General features: G+C 45.7%; 1 protein-coding gene across 9 annotated transcripts in view; it reads right to left on the bottom strand.

Annotated features, from left to right (window-relative positions):
* LOC106571171 (rho-associated protein kinase 2) overlaps positions 1–22,561 on the bottom strand; it is a 74,518-nt gene that overhangs the window by 47,795 nt on the left and 4,162 nt on the right. For all 9 annotated transcript variants that reach the window (XR_006759142.1, XR_001320866.2, XM_045695595.1 and 6 more), the window contains exons 2-7: positions 9,691–9,772; positions 5,626–5,726; positions 3,749–3,886; positions 3,367–3,627; positions 1,284–1,428; positions 781–919 (exon numbers count right to left, since the gene is read on the bottom strand). Coding sequence is in view for 7 of the 9 variants with exons in the window: in XM_045695595.1 (XP_045551551.1) it covers positions 781–919; positions 1,284–1,428; positions 3,367–3,627; positions 3,749–3,886; positions 5,626–5,726; positions 9,691–9,772 (866 nt within the window). In the remaining 2 variants the exon portion in view is untranslated. The remainder of the gene's footprint in view (positions 1–780; positions 920–1,283; positions 1,429–3,366; positions 3,628–3,748; positions 3,887–5,625; positions 5,727–9,690; positions 9,773–22,561) is intronic.

Below are 22,561 nucleotides of genomic sequence, written 5' to 3'. Positions count from 1 at the left end.
TATCTCAAGACATCAGTCAGGAAGTTAAAGCTTGGTCGCAAATGGGTCTTCCAAATGGACAATGACCCCAAGCATACTTCCAAAGTTGTGGCAAAAAGGCTTAAGGACAACAAAGTCAAGGTATTGGAGTGGCCATCACAAAGCCCTGACCTCAATCCCATAGAAAATGTGTGGGCAGAACTGAAAAAGCGTGTGCGAGCAAGGAGGCCTACAAACCTGACTCAGTTACACTAGCTGTGTCAGGAGGAATGTAAAACTTCCCGACTTCAACTGTACATATTTTATTAATTTATTGTTTAACCTTCATTTAACTAGGCAAGTCAATTAAGAACAAATTCTTATTTACAATGACAGCCTAGGAACAGTGCAGAACGACAGATTTTTACCTTGTCAGTTTGGGGATTAGATCTAGCAACCTTTCGGTTACTGGCCCAACGCTATCCACTAGGCTACCTGTCACACTAGGCTACATAACCTTACGTCTGGTGCGATGCAAAATGTGGCATGACCGGTTTGCCTCCCTTTATGTGGCGTAGCACGACATTAGCTCAAGCTAAAGAGTGCTGAAGCATATAGGTCTTATTAAGGGATTATGAAGGTTTAGAGTGGGACAGCTTTTCTCCCACATAGCCCTCTTCTCCCTCCTCACGCTCCTCTCATTTTAAAAGGCAGTAACAGCCTCCACAGGAAAGTGTGAAAAAAAGAGAGATCACACTTTGAAGGAGCCGAGAGGTCAGGTAGGTCATGGGGGCTTTGTTACGTAGGTCAAACATACTGTACCTGTCAGACAGGAAGGCACAGATGAGGTCCTTGGCATCATTGGACATCTGCACATCATCAGGGAAGTTGAGGTTATTCTTGTGATCCATGATCTTCCCATAGGTTCCTACTAGTGACTCGGCATAAAATGGGGTTTCGCCTAAAAAGAGAGGTGAAATTTAAATGTTTTGGGGCTTTTGTTTGGCTTTACAGGGGAGGTTAAACTAGCTTCAATAAACACAAATAGCCTAGTAGTGTGACCACTGGATTCAAACCTTGGTGTTTGGCATGCCACAAGACTGTTAGCCCGCTGAGCTAAATCCAAGACATTAGCTTAGGGAGCTAACACAAGTCTTGAGGTCTCAGGCAAGGTTACATATCACCCGAGCGGGATTTATCAAACCATCTTCAGTAGCTTTGCGCCAATCCATATGACAAAACTAAGAGAATTAACATTAGCATGTCAACGGTCCGATTGAGATCCTGCACACCGTTCTGATTCAGGATCAGACAAACTCACTCACCGACCAGCATCTCAAAGATGAACACCCCCACGGACCACCAGTCACACTCGCGGCCGTAGTTGCCATCCCCCCCCTGGGACTTGAGCACCTCAGGGGAGATGTAGTCCGGAGTCCCCACCGCTGTGTCACAGTGGACCATGCCCGTCTGGAATGAGAGAGACAGACGGAGAGGCAGGCGGGGAAACAGGCAGACAGAGACATCGTTAAAGCAGATAACCTAAACAGTGAAACATATTGGGACAGTGTGCCAGACACAGATTAAGCCAAGTCCTTGAGTAAGAAGCACTTTTAATGGTGACTCTACATGATTTTTAGTCCAGGACTAAGCCCAATCTGTGTTTTATTTTTACTTATTTATTTCACCTTTATTTAACCAGGTAGGCCAGTTGAGAACAAGTTCTCATTTACAACTGCAACCTGGCCAAGATAAAGCAAAGCAGTGCGACAAAAACAACAGTTACACAAACAAACATACAGTCAATAACACAAAAAGAAAAATAGAAAAATCTATGTACAGTGTGTGCAAATGTAGAAGAGTAGGGAGTTAAGGCAATAAATAGGCCATAGAGGCAAAAATAATTACAATTTAGCATTAATACTGGAGTGATAGATGTGCAGATGATGATGTGCAAGTAGAGATACTTGGGTGCAAAAGAGCAAGAGTGTAAGTAATAATATGGGGATGAGGTAGTCGGGTGTTGGCTATGTACAGGTACAGGCAGAGAACTGGAAGGAAAGGCGGCCAAAGGAGGTGTTGGCTGCAGGGGGTGCTTTGCTGCAGGGGGTGCTGAGATGTTGGCCAGGGTAGGGGTAGCCAGGTGGAAAACATGGCCATGGAAAAATGCTTATTGAAATGATCGATTATCGTAGATTTATCGGTGGTAACAGTGTTTCCTAGCCTCAGAGCAGTGGGCAGCTGGGAGGAGGTGCTCTTATTCTCCATGGGCTTTACAGTGTCCCAAAACTTTTTGAAATTAGTGCTACAGGAAGCAAATTTCTGTATGAAAAAGCTAGTCTTAGCTTCCTAACTGACTGAGTTTTTTGGTTCCTGACAACCCTGAAAAGTTGCATATCACGGGGGCTATTTGATGCAAATGCAGAACGCCACAGGATGTTTTTGTGCTGGTCAAGGGAAGTCAAGTCTGGGGTGAACCAAGGGCTATATCTGTTCTTAGTTCTACATTTTTTGAATGGGGCATGCTTATTTAAGATGGAGAGGAAGGCACTTTTGAAGAGCAACCAGGCATCCTCTACTGATGGGATGAGGTCACTATCCTTCCAGGATACCCGGGCCAAGTCGATTAGAAAGGCCTGCTCGCTGAAGTGTTTTAGGGAGCGTTTGACAGTGATGAGGGGAGGTCGTTTGACTGCAGACCCAGTACGCACGCAGGCAATGAGGCAGATCACTGAGATCCTGGTTGAAGACAGCAGAGGTGTATTTAGAGGGAAGGTTGGTCAGGATGATATCTAAGAGGGTGCCCATGGTTACAGATTTTGAGGAAATTGTGTCTGGGAAACCGGCCCATTAAATTTGTCAAAGAGCTTTTTGGCACACCTTACCTGTCCTGTAAGTCATGATTCAGCAACTTAACCTGATGGACTTTCTACATGGAAATCGACACTAAACAATTCTAAATCTGACCACATGGTGGTGCACTGGAGCAGTGAAATTTCCCCAAACCCAGATTTTAGCAGTAGACAGTTCATCGCCTTGGAAATAGTCTAAAATTAGCTCATGTTAGCATTAAGTTACAGAAGAAAGCAGAAAAAAAAGTCAGCTCTAGGGCTTGAGTTTGGTGTTTCAGACAGAATTCCCATAACAAGACCATTTCAGATTAGGATGGAGTCTCACTCAGAAAACCCCCACAGCCCAGTCTAGGCCATGGACCAATGCTTCCCAGTCCTGGGGACCCAAAGGGGTGCACACACCTGATTCAAGTGAAGGCTTGATGACGAGTTGATTCTTGAACCAGCTGTGTTAGTGCAAAAAACTAAATGCGAACCCCTTTGGCTCCCCAGGACCAGGACTGGGTTGCACTGCCCTAGACCATCAGCCAATTCTCCAACTCCCCTGCAAACTCACAGAGTCCATCTTCATGCAGGTGCCAAAGTCAGCCAGCTTGAGGTGGCCATTTTGGTCCAGTAGTATGTTGTCCGGTTTCACATCGCGGTGGATGAAACCCATGGAGTGAATGGCATCTAGAGCCAGCACCACCTCGGCAGTGTAGAAACGGACCCACTTCTCTGGCATGTCGTAGTTCATGGTCAGGGTGACCAGATCTCCACCAGGCATATACTCCATCACCATGTAGAGGTGGTGGTCGTCTTGGAAAGCACAGCACAGCTGGAAAACACACATATCACAACAATAACAGCTTGATTGACATTTGGAGTCTGTGAGAGGTGTGTGTACTGTACGTGTATGAGTGTGTGTGTGTGTACGTCTCTCTCCCTCCCTCTCTCACCTGGACGACCCAGGGGCTGTTGGAGAAGGCCATGATGTCTCTCTCCTCCCAGAAGAAGGCGGAGTCAGAGCGTTTGATCATCTCAAACTTGCTGAGCTGTTTCATGGCGTACACCTTCTGAGACGCCTTGTGACGGACCTGGAGGGGAGGTACATTTTATTAAGTCATTCTTTATCTCACCTTTATTTCACTACGCAAGTCAGTTAAGAACAAATTCTTATTTACAATGACGGCCTACCAAAAAGGCTTCCTGCGGGGACGGGGGCGGGGATTAAAAGGACAAAACACACATTATGAAGAGACAACACTACATAGAGAGACATAAGACAAATACATAGCAAAGCAACAACACAACATGGCAGCAACACATAACACAGCATGGTAGCAACACAACATGACAACAACATGGTAGCAGCACAAAACATGGTTCAAACATTATTGGGCACAGACAACAGCACAAAGGGCAAGAAGGTAGAGACAACAATACATCACGCAAAGCAGCCACAACTGTCAGTAAGAGTGTCCATGATTGAGTCTTTAAATGAAGAGATTGAGATGACGAGGTATAAGATTACACACACACACGCACGCACGCGCGGCCACACACACACACGCACGCGCGGCCACACACACACACACACACACGCACGCGCGCGCGGCCACACACACACACACACGCACGCGCGGCCACACACACACACACGCGCGGCCACACACACACACGCGCGGCCACACACACACACACACACGCGCGCGCCCCACACACACACACACACACACACACACACACACACACACACACACACACACACACACACACACACACACACCCACCCACGCGGCCACACACACACACCCACGCGGCCACACACACACACACACCCACGCGGCCACACACACACACACACCCACGCGGCCCACACACACAAACACACACAAACACACACACGCGGCCACACACACACACACACACGCGGCCACACACACACACACACACACGCACGCGGCCACACACACACACGCGGCCACACACACACACACGCGGCCACGCACACGGCCACGCACACACACGCGGCCACGCACACACACGCGGCCACACACACACACACGCGGCCACACACGGCCACACACACACGCGGCCACACACACACGCGGCCACACACACACACACGCGGCCACACACACACACACGCGCCACACACACACACACGCGGCCACACACACACACGCGGCCACACACACACACGCGGCCACACACACACGCGGCCACACACACACGCGGCCACACACACACGCGGCCACACACACACGCGGCCACACACACACGCGGCCACACACACACGCGGCCACACACTTTATTTATACAAGTAGTAGACGCTACTGAGATACAAGATTTCTTTTACGAGGGAAACCGCCAAAAGAAAGCAGTATAAACACACATTCACAACATAAAACAGTCACCAGTAGACACAAGATACAATGTCACTTTGACACAAAGTTGCAGATAATGCCATTGAAGGCCCTTGATAACATAATGTCCTGCAAACAACAAGACAACACACACACAAAACATAAGATACACCCACAGGACAACATGTACACACAGATCGACCAGCCCCCCCTCTTCACACAAGACTTAAGACACAAAATGAATCTTTCCAACACACACAACCTGTCTAAACATGCCTTTATTACAAGGTACACAGAACCTGAAAAATACACAAAGAAAAACATACAGACAGGCAGGCACCTGGAAGGGGGAGACACAAACGCAAGAGCTCACACAGGCAGTGAGGAATCTAAATGTTCTTAATCTGTTTGTATATCATTGTATCTTTGCGGCGCAAACACACAAACACACGGAGGGAGTTTCTCACCAGTTGCACCACTCCATAGGCTCCTCTGCCGATCATCTTGACCTTGTCAAAGTCCTCCGGTTTCAACTGCAGGTCCCGCATCTTAACCATGGCCTTCTCATCTACAGGACAGAGAGGTCAGAGGTCAAATGGGTTACCATGGTAACAGAGGCCCACGCAAATGGTTGCATTCAAAGGAGAGGTCAGCAAGGGCCTCAGAGGTCAAATACCTTCACAGTTGTACCAGTCGTAAGTTACCTCCATGTGGATGCTAGTTAGAGGCGAGGTTGGTAAAACTTTACATTAACTTGCTCGTCTACCTGTGTTGTGTCACCAATTGCTACAGTAAGGGTGATATGTTTTGGGTTGGGTTTCATACTGGTTATTATATAGTCTTCTGACATGAAATAGTGCAAGGCAGGGTTGATACAGAAACTGTAGTTAATTGTTATAAACCAAAGGAGAGGTTGTACATTCACACTGGCAAAACAATCCAATGGCAGAACACTCTTGTTCGACAGTGCACCCGAGTGCAGAATAATTGATCAATTTACGAACGCACTTAATTCTGTAATGACAGGTGTCAGTAAACAGCAGTAAAAACAGAATGAAATTGTTGCCAGTAGCATGGTTACAGTCACTAGGTGAGTAAAATGAGCAGACTATGTCCTTCTCTCATTACGAGAGCTTGGAACTACACTGAGTGTACAAAACATTAAGGACACAGGCTCTTTCCATGACATCGACTGACCAGGCGAATCTGGATGAACGCTATGACCCCTTATTGATGTCACTTGTCACTTTAAAATCAGTGTAGATGAAGGGGAGGAGACAGGTTAAAGAAGGATTTTTAAGCCTTGAGACAATTGAGATATGGATTGTGTCTGCCATTCAGAAGGTGAATGGACAAGACAAAAGATCCTTTGAACAGGGTATGATAGTAGGTGCCAGGCGCACCAGTTTGTGTCAAGAACTGCAACGCTGCTGGGTTTTTCCACACTCAACAGTTTCCAGTGTGTATCAAGAAGGACATCCAGCCAACTTGACACATTATTGGAGTAAACATGGGCCAGCATCCCTTTGGAATGCTTTAGACACCTTGTAGAGTCCATTCCCCCAGTCAGCAATTTTGATCTTGCATTCTTTTGAACTTAAGATGAATTGGGGTATTTAGAGTACTATATAGTTTCAGAACATTAAACAGAACAAAGCTATGTCAATAATTAAATTGACAAAAATGCAGAACACCATTTTAGTCCCAAGCTTTCGATTTGTGTCTGGAATTTGTGCCAATCTGTTTGCTAGCAGACTGGAATATGTTCTGGGATTATTCTGATGGCATTGAGTAGTAAACCACATCAGTCACTGGCTTCATCAATAGGTGCATCAATGACGTCGTCCCCCACAGTGACCCTACGTACATACCCCAACCAGTAGCCATTGATTACAGGCAACATCCGCACTGAGCTAAAGGGTAGAGCTGTCGCTTTTAAGGAGCGGGACACTAACCCAAAAGCTTAGAAGAAATCCCGCTACGCCCTCCAACGAACAATCAATCAAACAGGCAAAGCATCAATACAGGACTAAGATCGAATCGTACTACACTGGCTCCGACGCTCATCGGATGTGGCAGGGCTTGCAAACTATTACAGACTACAAAGGGAAGCACAGCCGCGAGCTGCCCAGTGACACGAGCCAGATGAGTTACATTACTTCTATGCTTCCTTCGAAGCAACTAACAGTGAAACATGCATGCGAGCACCACCTGTTCTGGACAAATGTGTGATCACGCTCTCCTTAGCCGATGTAAGTAAGACCTAAACAGGTCAACATTCACAAGGCCGCAGGGCCAGACGGATTACCAGGACGTGTACTCAGAGCATGCGCTGACCAACTGGCAAGTGTCTTCAATGACATTTTCAACCTCTCCCTGACTGAGTCTGTAATACCAACATGTTTCAAGCAGAACACCATAGTCCCTGTGCCCAAGAACACTAAGGTAACCTACCTAAATGACTACCGACCTGTAGCGCTCACATCTGTAGCCATGAAGTGCTTTGAAAGGCTGGTCATGGCTCATATCAACACCATTATCCCAGAAACCCTAGACCCACTCCAATTTGCATACCGCCCAAACAGATCCACAGATGATGCCATCTCTATTGCACTCCACACTGCACTTTCCCACCTGGACAAAAGGAACACCTATGTGAGAATGCTATTCATCGACAGCTCATACAGCTCTGCGTTCAACACTATAGTGCCCTCAAAGCTAATCACTAAGCTAAGGACCCTGGGACTAAACAAGCTCCTGGACTTCCTGATGGGCCACACCCAGGTGGTAAGGGTAGGTAACAACACATCCGCCACGCTGATCCTCAACACGGGGGCCCCTCAGGGTTAAGTTTACCGATGACACAACAGTGGTAGGCCTGATCACTGACAATGATGACACAGCATACAGGGAGGAGGTCAGAGACCTGGCCGTGTGGTGCCAGGACAACAACCTCTCCCTCAATGTAAATAAGACAAACGAGATGATTGTGGACTACAGGAAAAGTAGGACCGAGCACGCCCCCATTCTCATCGATGGGGCTGCAGTGGAGCAGGTTGAGAGCTTCAAGTTCCTTGGTGTCCACATCACCAACAAACTATCATGGTCGAAACACACCAAGACAGTCGTGAAGAGGCCATGACAAAGCCTATTCCCCCTCAGGAGACTGAAAAGATTGGCATGAGTCCTCAGATCCTCAAAAGGTTCTACAGCTGCACCATCGAGAGCATCCTGACTGGTTGCATCACTGCTTGGTATGGCAACTGCTTGGCCTCCGACCGCAAGGCACTACAGAGGGTAGTGCGAACGGCCCAGTACGTCACTAGGGCCAAGCTTCCTGCAATCCAGGACCTCTACACCAGGCGGTGTCAGAGGAAGGCCCTAAAAATTGTCAAAGACTCCAGCCACCCCAGTCATAGACTGTTCTCTCTGCTACCGCACGACAAGCGGAACTAGAGCGCCGAGTCGAGGTCCAAAAGGCTTCTTAACAGCTTCTACCCACAAACCATAAGACTCCTGACCAGCTAATCAAATGACTACCCGGACTACTTGCATTGCCCCCCTCTTTTATGCTGCTGCTCCTCTCTGTTTATTACTATGCATAGTCACTTTAACTCTACCTATATGTACATATTATCTCAATTACATTGACTAACCGGTGCCCCCGCACATTGACTCTGTACCGGTACCCCCTGTATATAGCCTCGCTACTGTTATTTTACTGCTGCTCTTTAATTTTTTTTAAATTTTTTTTTACTTATTTTTCTTAAACTGCATTGTTGTTTAAGGGCTTGTAAGTAAGCATTTCACTGTAAGGTCTACACCTGTTCTATGTGACAAATACCATTTGATTTGCTTGACGTTTGCTTGAAGCTAAGCAACTTTAGCCAGTTAGCTTGGGTACTTGACTGCTGCTGTAAGGTCAGAATGCTCGGATAAACCCTACTCCTCAGCCAGAGCGTCCAATGTTTTCCTCCGAACAGTCCTGAGAGCGAAACGCTCTGATTTTACACAAGGACTATCTGACAACGCACTGAATTATGTATGGCCCAGAGTGCACTGACACAGCCGAGTGAATTTACAAATGCACCCTAAGGATGACAATGGATTATGATGTTGAAAGTAGCCAGGAATTAAGGAGATGTGAAGTCGAGCTAACTCTATACCACTTCAGTTTACCAGTCCCAACTCATATAGCAACATTCATGTGCCCTGGATATCTCTATGCTTCAGCTGCGTTTAGATGGTACGAGATGGAGCACCAAGGTAAATGAGAGCACGAAGGTAAATGCCGTTGAACCTGGCAGCGAATGCCATCAGCCGCCACGGTACAATGGGACTTGGCGCCTGAGTTGTAATCTTTTGACGTAGCGTTGTTTTCTACTGGATGTTGATTTGCACTGTTTCTGAATCACCATAGCAACGCATACATCACGCTTGCTTGCTTTTGCCATCTCCTTCTTTCTTGCTACCTCAGATAATGCAAAGCATCTTATTACCAAGGTCTGCCTCAAAGCAATTCTATATCTTACATCTGTTTAAGAAGGCATCTATGTTTTTGTTTTTCCGTAGCGCCGGGTAGTCCAAATCCAGGGCCAAGGCATTCATGGAATCCTGCGGAAAAAGTCAAAGAAATCCAATCAATTGAATGTGTTTGAAATGGTTTTCATGCGTTATTATAGAATCTAATTAAGCCAAGAATTCAGTTCACCTGCTAAATACAAGATTAAAGGGAAAGTTCAGTGATTAAATGTTTAGACATTTGTTTACTTACCTTGAAAGCTCATGATCAAAATATGTCAAATTGCTGAAATATCCCTTTCAGTTTTAAAATCTTTTTAACCAAAACGGTCTGTGTTCCGATATCCAAATAGTCATACTACTTAGAATGAAGCAATGTATTGGGCTGGGCATGCATTCTAAGTCGTACGCTAGCATGGACAATGGAACATAGCCTCTGTCTTCTTTCTGATCTCCAGCAAACAACCCAATGATTTATACCATCAAATTAAATAATAATAATGAAAGGGAAAGGTCAAAAGGCTAATGAAATCAACATCTCTTATTGCCCTCCATAGCAGCGTTCTCCCAAATGCAACACAGCTGGGAGAGAAGATGAGTCTGCTAATAGACAGAATAACAAACAAATGACACAATGACTAGTGGAGTTCTGCCTTTGATGTAGAGGGTAACAGGGATGGCCTTCTGGGCATGACATTTCAACAACCTCTCAGAGGGTTGGCCTTCTGGGCATGACATTTCAACAACCTCCCAGAGGGATGGCCTTCTGGGCATGGTCATTCAACAACCTCCCAGAGGGATGGCCTTCTGGGCATGACATTTCAACAACCTCCCAGAGGGATGGCCTTCTGGGTATGACATTTGAACAACCTCCCAGAGGGATGGCCTTCTGGGCATGACATTTCAACAACCTCCCAGAGGGATGGCCTTCTGGGCATGACATTTCAACAACCTCCCAGAGGGATGGCCTTCTGGGCATGACATTTCAACAACCTCCCAGAGGGATGGCCTTCTGGGCATGACATTTCAACAACCTCCCAGAGGGATGGCCTTCTGGGCATGACATTTCAACAACCTCCCAGAGGGATGGCCTTCTGGGCATGGTCATTCAACATCTCCTTCCAAAACAAGTCACAGTGATATAAGGCAGACCTCCTGCCTATCCTTTCCAGGCCCTGTCTACACTCCACCACAGCCGGCTGGTAGTATATTGAGAGAGGGTAGTTTATAAATACCACACCCACACACACGGGGGATGTGTGGGTGGTGAGGGACTCCATGCTACTTAAGACCATGGGTTTAGTAGGAAAAAAAAGTTTTGAAACATTTCAAGTTATTACCCCCAGGAATGTGGAGGGAGGGTCAAGTGGAGTCAACTAGGGGGAAGGGAGGGTGTCCTCACAGCGTCATCTGTCCCCCCTTAACTCCAGCCATGTGAGTGGCCAGGTCTAGGATGGCTCTCCCTGGCATGTGGAACAATTCCTAGCCTTTAAATAGAGAGGGAGGGGGGCTTAAAGAGAGAGAGAGAGGGGGGCTTAAAGAGAGGGAGAGGAAAGAGAGAGACACAGACAGACAGAGAGAGACACAAAGAGAGAGAGAGAGAGAGAGAGAGAGAGAGAGAAGCTAAAGATAGAGTGAGAGAAAGAAAAAGGGAGCGAGAGAGATGTCCCCTGGTGCAGGCCGGGTGTGTGGAAATAGACCCGAGGCTCAGAGGCTATAATGGTTTATTGAACAGTTCTCTGACTTGACCCAGCATTTCTAGGAGCTCAGGGTCCATTTCATTTTAGCGGCTGTGACGGAGTACATTTTGTCATTGAAGGCATGTATTCTATTTGTAATAGTGACGAATCCGAAATCTACATCCAGAGTACTCATCAAATGGCTCAGACACACCAGTAGGACTGTCAAACGTTTGGCTACTTAGCAACTCTGAACCGTTTCGGCAGCTAATCTCGTGTTCACACAGCAATGACCTTAAAGTCAATAGCCACTCAGCCTTGTTAAAATACTCCAAACCAGAAGGTGGCAGTAGTGTTGTTTGGCAATGCATGTCTGTCTGTTACTTGATGGTCGGAGAGCCTGTTCGTGGAGAGCTACCCTCCTGTAGGCTGTGATTTTCTCCTTTTTTTTTTTTTAGACACTCCGTTAATACAACAACAAAAACTAGACTACGGTACCTCCTCCAATGAGATAAACTAGACCCCATCATTCCCTCTCTACATGCAGAGGATGCTGACCAATCACAAGCGGTTTCTCTCACTCTCTGCATGGCATGCACATGCTGTCCCATTACAAGTGTCCCTGCTTAGAGCGCGCAGTTAGATGCTGGTGAGGAGAGAGCGGCTATACCTCAGAGTGCTTGTCGGAAACAAGAGTGCTGCTAGTGCTAACAAGACCGTTGATATAGTGCTAAAGAAGGGCGCATCTTCAGTGGTATGGCCAGTGGCATGTATTCATGGATGCTAAAGTGAGCCAGGCTTCCCCAAAAAATGTACCATGGAAAAAAATATATAAAAGGGTAAATCATTTTGTCTCTCTGGGTTTCATAAATGTCCCTCAATTGGCAATACTGAATGTATCTCACTGGAAAAAGCATCCTAGCGAACGAAACAGCGCCCGTGTCTCAGTATGTGTATCTGATGCGGTCTGGTCAAAAAGAGTATGACATTGTTGCCGCCCGTAGCGTGCCTAAACTGAGTGAGCTCTGCTGTGAACGGTCCTGGCACAAGGGAAGGGAAGCCAGTTTGGATTTGGCTTCACACCAATCACATCAGAAGACAAACATCATTGAATCGTTGCGTTGCTGGCTAGCCACCGGAGGACAACTAGCTAAAATCATCTCTTTCCTAAACTAGCCATGGATGGAGATAGGGATTTGTGGTTTTACTTAATTGTCTGTACTGGCCAATGATTATAACAGCAATTCTGATCCAAACATAAATTCATACATTGTGCCCCTGGCCTGAGAGGATGGAAGTTTCAAAATGTAGCTAGATGTATTACTCCACATCATATTCCGCTTACTTTGATTGGACTAAATCATGTTATCTTTTAGTTGTTACTGTATGAGACTAAGCATAGTTGACTAGATGATGTTGAAGTTGAAATGGTGTTGGATAATGTAGTCAGTGCTTGTTTTCTTTATGACTTGCGGTAACTCAATAGTTGTTTTTATGGTCCAAAAATGTGGGAAACGTTAACTTGCTTGGCCATGCTGTAGGTCATGTAACTGTTTGTTGTAACATATGACTGAACTAACAGGTTATAGAGCAAACAACGCAATTATCACAACACATAGGTTGTAATATGTATTTTTTCCACGTGGCTTGGCTTCCCTGGTGATTTTACCCACACACTGCTACGGAGTATGGCAGTATTTTGGCTATAGGCAAAGCGACCAAATGCAGGTGTTGTGCAAAAAGTGCCTCAGAGTTGCGGCGACAACACTACAAATGTATTATATAATTTGAATATAAAACATCCCACAGACACATAGAAATCACAGAGGCTATCCCTATAACATAACCAAAGACATGGCTCCTATCTACACAGTCAGCTTCAAGAAGAAGATAAAACAAGCTGACAGGAGATACAAGATTCCATCTCGCAGATATTTCTCCCAAGTCGCCATCCCAACACTGTATAACAAAATGAAGGGAGAAGTTGAAACATTGAATGTAGCGTTGAATGACTGGACCAGACTACAATGTTTTGGACACTGGCTGCACCTTGCAACTGGTAGGTTAAGGCACTTTGACTTATAATTCAATTATAATAATGACTGAGCTTACTTATACACAATCATAAGCTTCCTATTCCATCTTCAGCCTATGGCTGCCTGAATAAATAATGAACTTAATTTAAGAAATCATAGGCCTAATGATAAAATATGAACTCAATGTTATTAATTAATAAGTACTGCGCTTATAGCACACTATATTTTGATAATCATGTTAAACATTTATGTTTGTTAATATGTAGGTGTAATAATGCTATCATATGCAGCCTATAACAATGTTATAGGCCTTCCCTGTAGCTCAGTTGGTAGAGCATGGTGTTTGCAACGCCAGGGTTGTGGGTTCGATTCCCACGGGGGGCCAGCACAGAAAAAAAATCTAATTAAATGAAATGTATGCATTCACTACTGTAAGTCGCTCTGGATAAGAGCGTCTGCTAAATGACTAAAATGTAAATGTAAAATATTTTTCACTCGGTTAGCAGCCGTATGTATTCAGAATATGATCTCATTTTAGAAGTGACAGTTGTTTTAACCATGTCTGATGGAATTAACAAGTTTACACTCAAGTGTTTAAAAATTGCAATTGCAATATATGCCCCCCCAAAAAAATATCACAATTAGACATTTTGTCCAAATCCTGCAGCCCTACTAGTTACTGTAGCTGCGCTAATGTTGCTATTGTTGTAGAAAACCCTTGTTGATACTAGCCAGATGGCCACAGCTATATTCCAATACAGCCAAATTCCAAGATGGCGTAGCAGTGCAGACGTGGTTTGTCGTCCTCTCGTTACTTTTTGTATTTTTTCATATATATTTCAATCTCTTTTACATTTTTTAATTAAATACACCTCCCGGTAACCTGCCTCACTCAATGTGACACGGATCCGCTATTTTCTTTTTTAGACCTTATAGCCAGAACCTCCATCAGTTGCTAGCCATCAGAAGCTAAGCAGCTAATTAGCTTCTAGCTATTTAGTAATTGTTAGCGGCCTTTACCCTCTGCACAGGCACCAGACGTTTTTTAGCCAGGATAATACCTGCCAGCATCGGACTGTTTTTCTCCACTACAATGCCGGATTCCTGCCATAAACCCTGGACCATTACTCCTGATCATCACAGCTAACTAGCTGCTACCGAGTGACCCAGCCCCGAAGCTAGCCCTGAGCCAGGTGCATCTCCCGGCTAGCAAACAAAATTACTACAACACCTCTTCGCCATCTGGCCCGGTCCCTTTGTCGACAAGGTGCCCCGCCGTACCACCAAGACTGATCCGGAGACGTAATTCCATCTGCTGTGCCCGACGTCGGAGCAGACGCTTCTCCTTACCCCAGCCTGCTAACTTTAAAACGCTGTGTCTCCCGCGTGCTAGCATAGCAACGACTACCACGCGGCTTCCCTGTTCCATCTATTGCTGTTCACTGGACCCTATGATCACTTGGCTACATGGCTGATGCCTGCTGATCTGTTCATATATCACGGCACTCCACTTTGTTTACCTTTGTTTATCTGTCGACCCTAGCCCCAAACTCAGGCCCTGTGTGTAGTTAACCGACCCTCTCTGCCCATTCATCGCCATTTTACCTGTTGTTGTTGTCTTAGCTGATTAGCTGTTGTTGTCTTACCCGTTGTTGTCTTAGCTAGCTCTCCCAATCAACACCTGTGATTGCTTTATGCCTCGCTTTATGCCTCTCTCAAATGTCAATATGCCTTGTATACTGATGTTTAGGATAATTATCATTGTTTTAGTTTACTGCGGAGCCCCTAGTCCCACTCTACATGCCTTAGATACCTCCTTTGTCCCAACTCCCACACATGCAGTGACCTCACCCAGTATAACCAGCATGTCCAGAGATGCAACCTCTCTTATCATCCCTCAGTGCCTGGGCTTTACCTCCACTGTACCCGCACCCAACATACCCCTGTCCGCACATTATGCCCTGAATCTATTCTACCACGCCCAGAAATCTGCTCCTTTTATTCTCTGTCCCCAACGCTCTAGAAGACCAGTTTTGCTAACCTTTAGCCGTACCCTCATCCTTCTCCTCCTCCTCTGTTCCTCGGGTGATGAGGAGGCTAACCCAGGCCCTGCGTGTCCCCAGGCACTCTCGTTTATTGACTTCTGTAATTGAAAAAGCCTTGGTTTAATGCATGTTATCATCAGAAGCTTCCTCCCTAAGTTTGTTTTACTCACTGCTAAGCACACTCCGCCAACCCCGATGTCCTTGCCGTGTCTGAATCCTGGCTTAGGAAGGCCACCAAAAATTCTGAGATTTCCATACCCAACTACAACATTTTCCATCAAGATAGAACTGCCAGGGGCCTCCCGGGTGGCACAGTGGTCTAAGACGCTCTTATCCAGAGCGCACTGCATCGCATTGTTAGCTGTGCCACCAGAGACTCTGGGTTCGAGCCCAGGCTCTGTCGCAGCTGGCCGCGACCGGGAGGCCCATGGGGTGGCGCACAATTGGCCTAGCGTCGTCCGGGTTAGGGATGGCTCATCGCGCACTAGCGACTCCTGTGGCGGGCCGGGTGCAGTGCACGCTGACCAGGTCGCTAGGTGTACGGTGTTTCCTCCGACACATTGGTGCGGCTGGCTTCCGGGTTGGATGGGCGCTGTGTTAATAACCTGTTGGGGATAGGGGGCAGTATTTGCACGGCCGGATAAAAAATGTACCCGATTTAATCCTGCCCAGTAACTAGAATATGCATATAATTAGTAGAATTGGATAGCAAACGCTCTAAGGTTTCTAAAACTGTTTGAATGGTGTCTGTGAGTATAACAGAACTCATATGGCAGGCCAAAACCTGAGAAGATTCCATGCAGGAAGTGGAAATCTGATTTGTGGAATCACCTTCAACACTTTGCCTATGAAACACACCGTGAGTTAGGATTCATTTAGCACTTCCTAAGGCTTCCACTAGATGTCAACAGTCTTTACAAAGTGGTTTGAGTCTTCTATGGTAGAAACCGACCGAAAGAGAGGCTTGGAAAGTTGGTCACAGGGGGAGGGCCATTACTACTATGACGCGGGCGCCCATGGGAAGCCTCTCATTCCGAAACGTTTAGTAAGACAATGCAGTCGTCCGCCTTGAATATTATTGAAGCTCTGGTTGAAAAAGGCCCTAAAGATTTATGTAATACAACGTTTGACATGTTTGAACGAACGTAAATAAAAAAAATATTGCTCTTTCGTGGCGACAAGTCCCGCGCGCTACAGTACATTATGAGTAGCCTTCGGAACGCGCTAACAAGAAGGAGCTATTGGGACATAAATTATTAACTTTTTCGAACAAAACTACATTTTTTGTGGACCTGGGATTCCTGGAAGTGCCTTCTTATGAAGATAATCAAAGCTAAGGGAATATTTACAATAGTATATTTGATTTTAGATGGTTCCAAGATGGCGCTAATCTGTATCGCCTAGCCTATTTTTCTGAGCATACCACCTCGTTTATTGCAAAGTGTGATTTCCCAGTAAAGTTATTTTTAAATCTGGCAATGCGGTTGCATTCACGAGATGTTAATCTATAATTATTTGAATGACAATATTACATTTTAACAATGTTTTCGAATAGTAATTTTGTAAATTGTAGCGCTGATCCACCGGAAGCATTTGAGGGAAAATATTTTCTTAACGTCATGCGCCGATGTAAAATGCTCTTTTTATATATAAATATGAACTTTATCGAACAAAAAATGCATGTATTGTGTAACATGATGTCCTAGGAGTGTCATCTGATGAAGATTGTCAAAGGTTAGTGCTGCATTTAGCTGTGTTTTGGGTATTTGTGATGCATGCTAGTTGCTTTGAAAATGGCAGTGTGATTTTTTTGGGCTGGGTACTCTCCTAACATAATCTAATGTTTTGCTTTTGCTGTAAAGCCTTTTTGAAATCGGACAACGTGGTTCGATTCAGGAGAGATGCATCTATAAAATTGTGTAAAATAGTCATATGTTTGAGAAATTGAAGTTATAGCATTTCTGAGGTATTTGTATTTCGTGCGACGCGATTCCACTGGCTGTTGACTAGGGTGGGACGCAAGCGTCCCAGGTTCCCAGACAGGTTAAGAAGCAGTGCGGCTTGGTTGGGTTGTGTTTCGGAGGACGCATGGCTCTCGACTTTCTCCTCTCCCGAGTCCGTGCGGGAGTTGTAGCGATGAGACAAGACAGTAACTACTAACAATTGGATACCACGAAATTGGGGAGAAAAAGGGGGTAAGAAAAAGATAGAACTGCTAAAGGGGGAGGAGTTGCAATCTACTGCAGAGATAGCCTGCAAAGTTCTGTCATACTTTCCAGGTCTATGCCAAAACAGTTCAAGCTTCTAATTTTAAAAATGAATCTCACCAGAAATAAGTCTTTCACTGTTGCCGCCTGTTATAGACCGCCCTCAGCTTCCAGCTGTGCCCTGGACACCATATGTGAATTGATTGCCCCCCATCTATCTTCAGAGTTCGTTCTGTTAGATGACCTAAACTGAGAAATTCTTAACACCCCAGCAGTCCTACAATCTAAACTAGATGCGCTCAATCTCACACAAATTATCAAGGAAACCACCAGGTACAACCCTAAATCCGTAAACATGGGCACCCTCATAGATATTATCCTGACCAACTTGCCCTCACAAATACACCTCTGCTGTTTTCAATCAGGATCTCAGCAATCACTGCCTCATTGCCTGCATCCGCTATGGGTCCGCGGTCAAACGACCACCCCTCATCACTGTCAAACGCTCCCTAAAACACTTCTGCGAGCAGGCCTTTCTAATCGACTTGGCCCAGGTATCCTGGAAGGATATTGACCTCATCCTGTCAGTCGAGGATGCCGGGTCGTTCATTAAAAGTAATTTCCTATCCATCTTAAATAAGCATGCCCCTTTCAAAAAATGTAGAACTAAGAACAGATATAGCCCTTGGTTCACTCCAGACCTGACTGCCCTCGACCAGCACAAAAACATCCTGTGGCTGACTGCAATAGCATTGAATAGTCCCCGTGATATGCAACTGTTCAGGGAAGTCAGGAACCAATACACACAGTCAGTCAGGAAAACAAAGTCTAGCTTTTTCAAACAGAAATTTGTATCCTGTAGCTCTAACTCCAAAAAGTTTAGAGACACGGTAAAGTCCATGGAGAACAAGAGCATCTCCTCCCAGCTGCCCACTGCACTGAGGCTAGACGACACGGTCACCACCGGATAAATCCATGATAATTGAGAATTTCAATAAGCATTTCTCTACGGCTGGCCATGCTTTCCTCCTGGCTACCCCAATCCCCGGCCAACAGCTCCACACCCCTCGCAGCTACTTGCCCGAGCCTCCCCAGCTTCTCCTTCACCCAAATCGCAGATGTTCTGAAAGAGCTGCAAAACCTGGACCCGTACATATCAGCTGGGCTATACAATCTGGACACGCTCTTTTTAAAATTATCTGCCGTCATTATTGCAACCACCATTACCAGTCTATTCAACCTCTCTTTAATTTTGTCCGAGATCCCAAAAGATTGGAAACCTGCCTTCAAAGGGGGTGACACTCTAGACCCAAACTGTTACAGACCTATATCCATCCTGCCCTGCCTTTCTAAAGTCTTTGAAAGCCAAGTTAATAAACAGATCACTGACCATTTCGAATCCCACCGTACCTTCTCCGCTGTGCAATCCGTTTTCCGAGCTGGTCACGGGTGCACCTCAGCCACGCTCAAGGTACTAAACGATATCATAACCGCCATCGATAAAAGACAGTACTGTGCAGCCGTCTTCATCGACCTGGCCAAGGCTTTCGACTCGGTCAATCACCGTATTCTTATTGGCAGACTCAATAGCCTTGGTTTCTCAAATGACTGCCTCACCAACTACTTCGCAGACAGTTCAGTGTGTCAAATCGGAGGGCCTGTTGTCCGGAGCTCTGGCAGTCTCTATGGGGGTACCACAGGGTTCAATTCTCGGGCCGACTCTTTCCTCTGTATATATCAACGATGCCGCTCTTGCTGAGGGTGATTCTCTAATCCACCTCTACGCAGACAACACCATTCTGAATACATCTGGCCCTTCTTTGGACACTGTGTTAACTAACCTCCAAACAAGCTTCAATGCCATACAACTCTCCTTCCGTGGCCTCCAACTGCTCTTCAAACGCTAGTGAAACCAAATGCATGCTTTTCAACCGTTCGCTGCCCGCACCCGCCCGCCCGACTAGCATCACTACTTTGGACGGTTCTGACCTAGAATATGTGTACAACTACAAATACCTAGGTGTCTGGCTAGACTCTAAACTCTCCTTCCAGACTCATATCAAACATCTCCAATCCAAAATCAAATCTAGAATCAGCTTTCTACTTCGCAACAAAGCCTCCTTCACTCACGCCGCCAAACATACCCTCGTACAACTGATATCCTACCGATCCTCGACTTTGGCGATGTGATCTACAAAATAGCTTCCAATACTCTACTCAGCAAATTAGATGCAATCTATCACAGTGTCATCCGTTTTGTTACCAAAGCGCCTTATACCACCCACCACTGCCACCTATATGCTCTAGCCGGCAGGCCCTCGCTACATATTTGTCGCCAGACCCACTGGCTCCAGGTCATCTATAAATCTATGCTAGGTAAGGCGCCGCTTTACCTCAGCTCACTGGTCACGATAACAACACCCACCCGTAGCATGCGCTCCAGCAGGTATATCACTGGTCATCCCCAAATCCAGCACCTCCTTTAGGCCGCCCTTTCCTTCCAGTTCTCTGCTGCCACTGACTGGAACGAATTGCAGAAATTTCTGAAGCTGGAGACATACATTTCTGTCACTAACTTTAAACATGAGCTATCTGAGCAGCTAACCGATCGCTGCAGTTGTACATAGTCCATCTGTAAATAGCCCACCCAATCCACCGACCTCATCCCCATATTGTTTTTATTTCTTTTTCTGCTCTTTTGCACACCAATATCACTACTTGCACATTATCATCTGCTCATCTATCACTCCAGAGTGAATCTGCTAAATTGTAATTACTTTGCACACGTGTGTGTGTGTTTATTCCATGTGTAACTCTGTTGTTGTTTGTGTCGCACTGCTTTGCTTTATCTTGGCCAGGTCGCAGTTGTAAATGAGAACTTCTTCTCAACTAGCTTACCTGGTTAAATAAATAAAATATATACAGTGCCTTCGGAAACTATTCAGACCCCTTGACTTTTTCCACTTTGTTAGGTTACAGCCTTATTTGAAAAAGTATTACATTGTCCCCCCCCCCCCCCATCACAACACACAATACCCCATAATGACAATGCAAAAACTGCTTGACATTTTTGCTCATTTATTATACATAAAAAACTGAAATATAACATTTACATAAGTATTCAGACCCCTTTACTCAGTACTTTGTTGAAGCACATTTGGCAGCGATTATAGCCTCGAGTATTCTTGGGTATGACGCTACAAGCTTGGCATACCTGTATTTGGGGAGTTTCTCCCATTCTTCTCTACAGATCCTCTCAAGCTCGGTCAGGTTGGATGGGGAGCGTTACTGCACAAATATTTTCAGGCCTCTCCAGAGATGTTCGATCGGGTTCAAGTCCTGACTTGGGCTGGGACACTCAAGGACATTCAGACATTTGTCCTGAAGCCACTCCTGTGTTGTCTTGGCTGTGTGCTTAGGGTCGTTGTCCTGTTGGAAGGTGAAGTGTCGCCCCAGTCTGAGGTCCTGAGCACTCTGGAGCAGGTTTTCATCAAGGATCTCTGTACTTTGCTCAGTTCATCTTTGCCTCGATCCTGACTAGTCTCCCAGTCCCTGCCGCTGAAAAACATCCCCACAGCATGCTGCCACCACCATGCATCACCGTAGGGATGGTGCCAGGTTTCCTCCAGGCGTGATGCTTGGCATTTAGGCCAAAGAGTTTAATCTTGGTTTCATCAGACCAGAGAATCTTGTTTCTCATGGTCTGAGAGTCCTTTAGGTGCCTTTTGGCAAACTCCAAGCGGGCTGTCATGTGCCTTTTACTGAGGAGTGGCTTCTGTCTGACCATTCTACCATAAAGGCCTGATTGGTGGAGTGCTGCAGAGATGGTTGTCCTTCTGGAAGGTTCTCCTATCGCCACAGAGGAACTCTAGAGCTCTGTCAGAGTGATCGTCGGGTTCTTGCTCACCTCCCTGACCAAGGCCCTTCTCCCCCGATTGCTCAGTTTGACCAGCTCTAGGAAGACTCTTGGTGGTTCCAAACTTGGTTCCAAACTTCTTCCATTAAAGAATGATGGAGGCCACTGTGTTCTTGGGGACCTTCAATGCAGCAGAAATGCTTTGGTACCCTTCCCCAGATCTGTGCCTCGACACAATCCTGTCTCTGAGCTCAACGGACAAATCCTTTGATCTCATAGCTTGGTTTTTGCTCTGACATGCACTGTCAACTGTGGGACCTTATATAGACAGGTGTGTGCCTTTCCAAATCATGTCCAAATCAATTGAATTTACCACAGGTGGACTGCACTCAAGTTGTAGAAACATCAAGGATGATCAATGGAAACATGATGGACCTGAGCTCAATTCCCAGTCTCATAGCAAAGGGTTTGAATACTTATGTAAATAAGGCTTTTCTGTTTTTTGCTTTTAATAAATGTGTTAATTTCTAAAAACCTGTTTTTGCTTTGTCATTATGGGGTATTGTGTGTAGATGGATGAGAACATTGTTTTATTTAATGAATTTTAGAATAAGCCACGTATCAAAATGTGGAAAAAGTGAATGGGTCTGAATACTTTCCGAAGGCACTGTAACTAGCTAGCAAGATGACAAACAATCTCACCTTCCATCATCGCATAGATACATTTTTAGCTAGCAGGCTAACATTAGCTAAATGGTTAGCATGATTTGCTGCTAGCTAGGTAAAGTAAAAGACACTGCATTTTTTATTTTATCTTTATTTAACTAGGCAAGTCAGTTAAGAACAAATTCTTATTTACAATGACGGCCTAGGAACAGTGGGTTAACTGCCTTGTTCAGGGGCAGAAAGACAGATTTTTACCTTGTCAGCTCGGGGATTCGATCTAGCAACCTTTCGGTTACTGGCCCAACGCTCTAACCACTAGGCTACCTGCCGCCCCGCATTGACTCTCGGCAGCCGGGTACGGGCAGCTGCTTCATGGAAATCCATTGAGATTTA

The sequence above is a fragment of the Salmo salar genome, chromosome ssa15 (assembly GCF_905237065.1).
Source record: "Salmo salar chromosome ssa15, Ssal_v3.1, whole genome shotgun sequence".
Classification (NCBI taxonomy): domain Eukaryota; kingdom Metazoa; phylum Chordata; class Actinopteri; order Salmoniformes; family Salmonidae; genus Salmo; species Salmo salar.
This window is presented reverse-complemented; position numbering and strand designations above follow the sequence as displayed.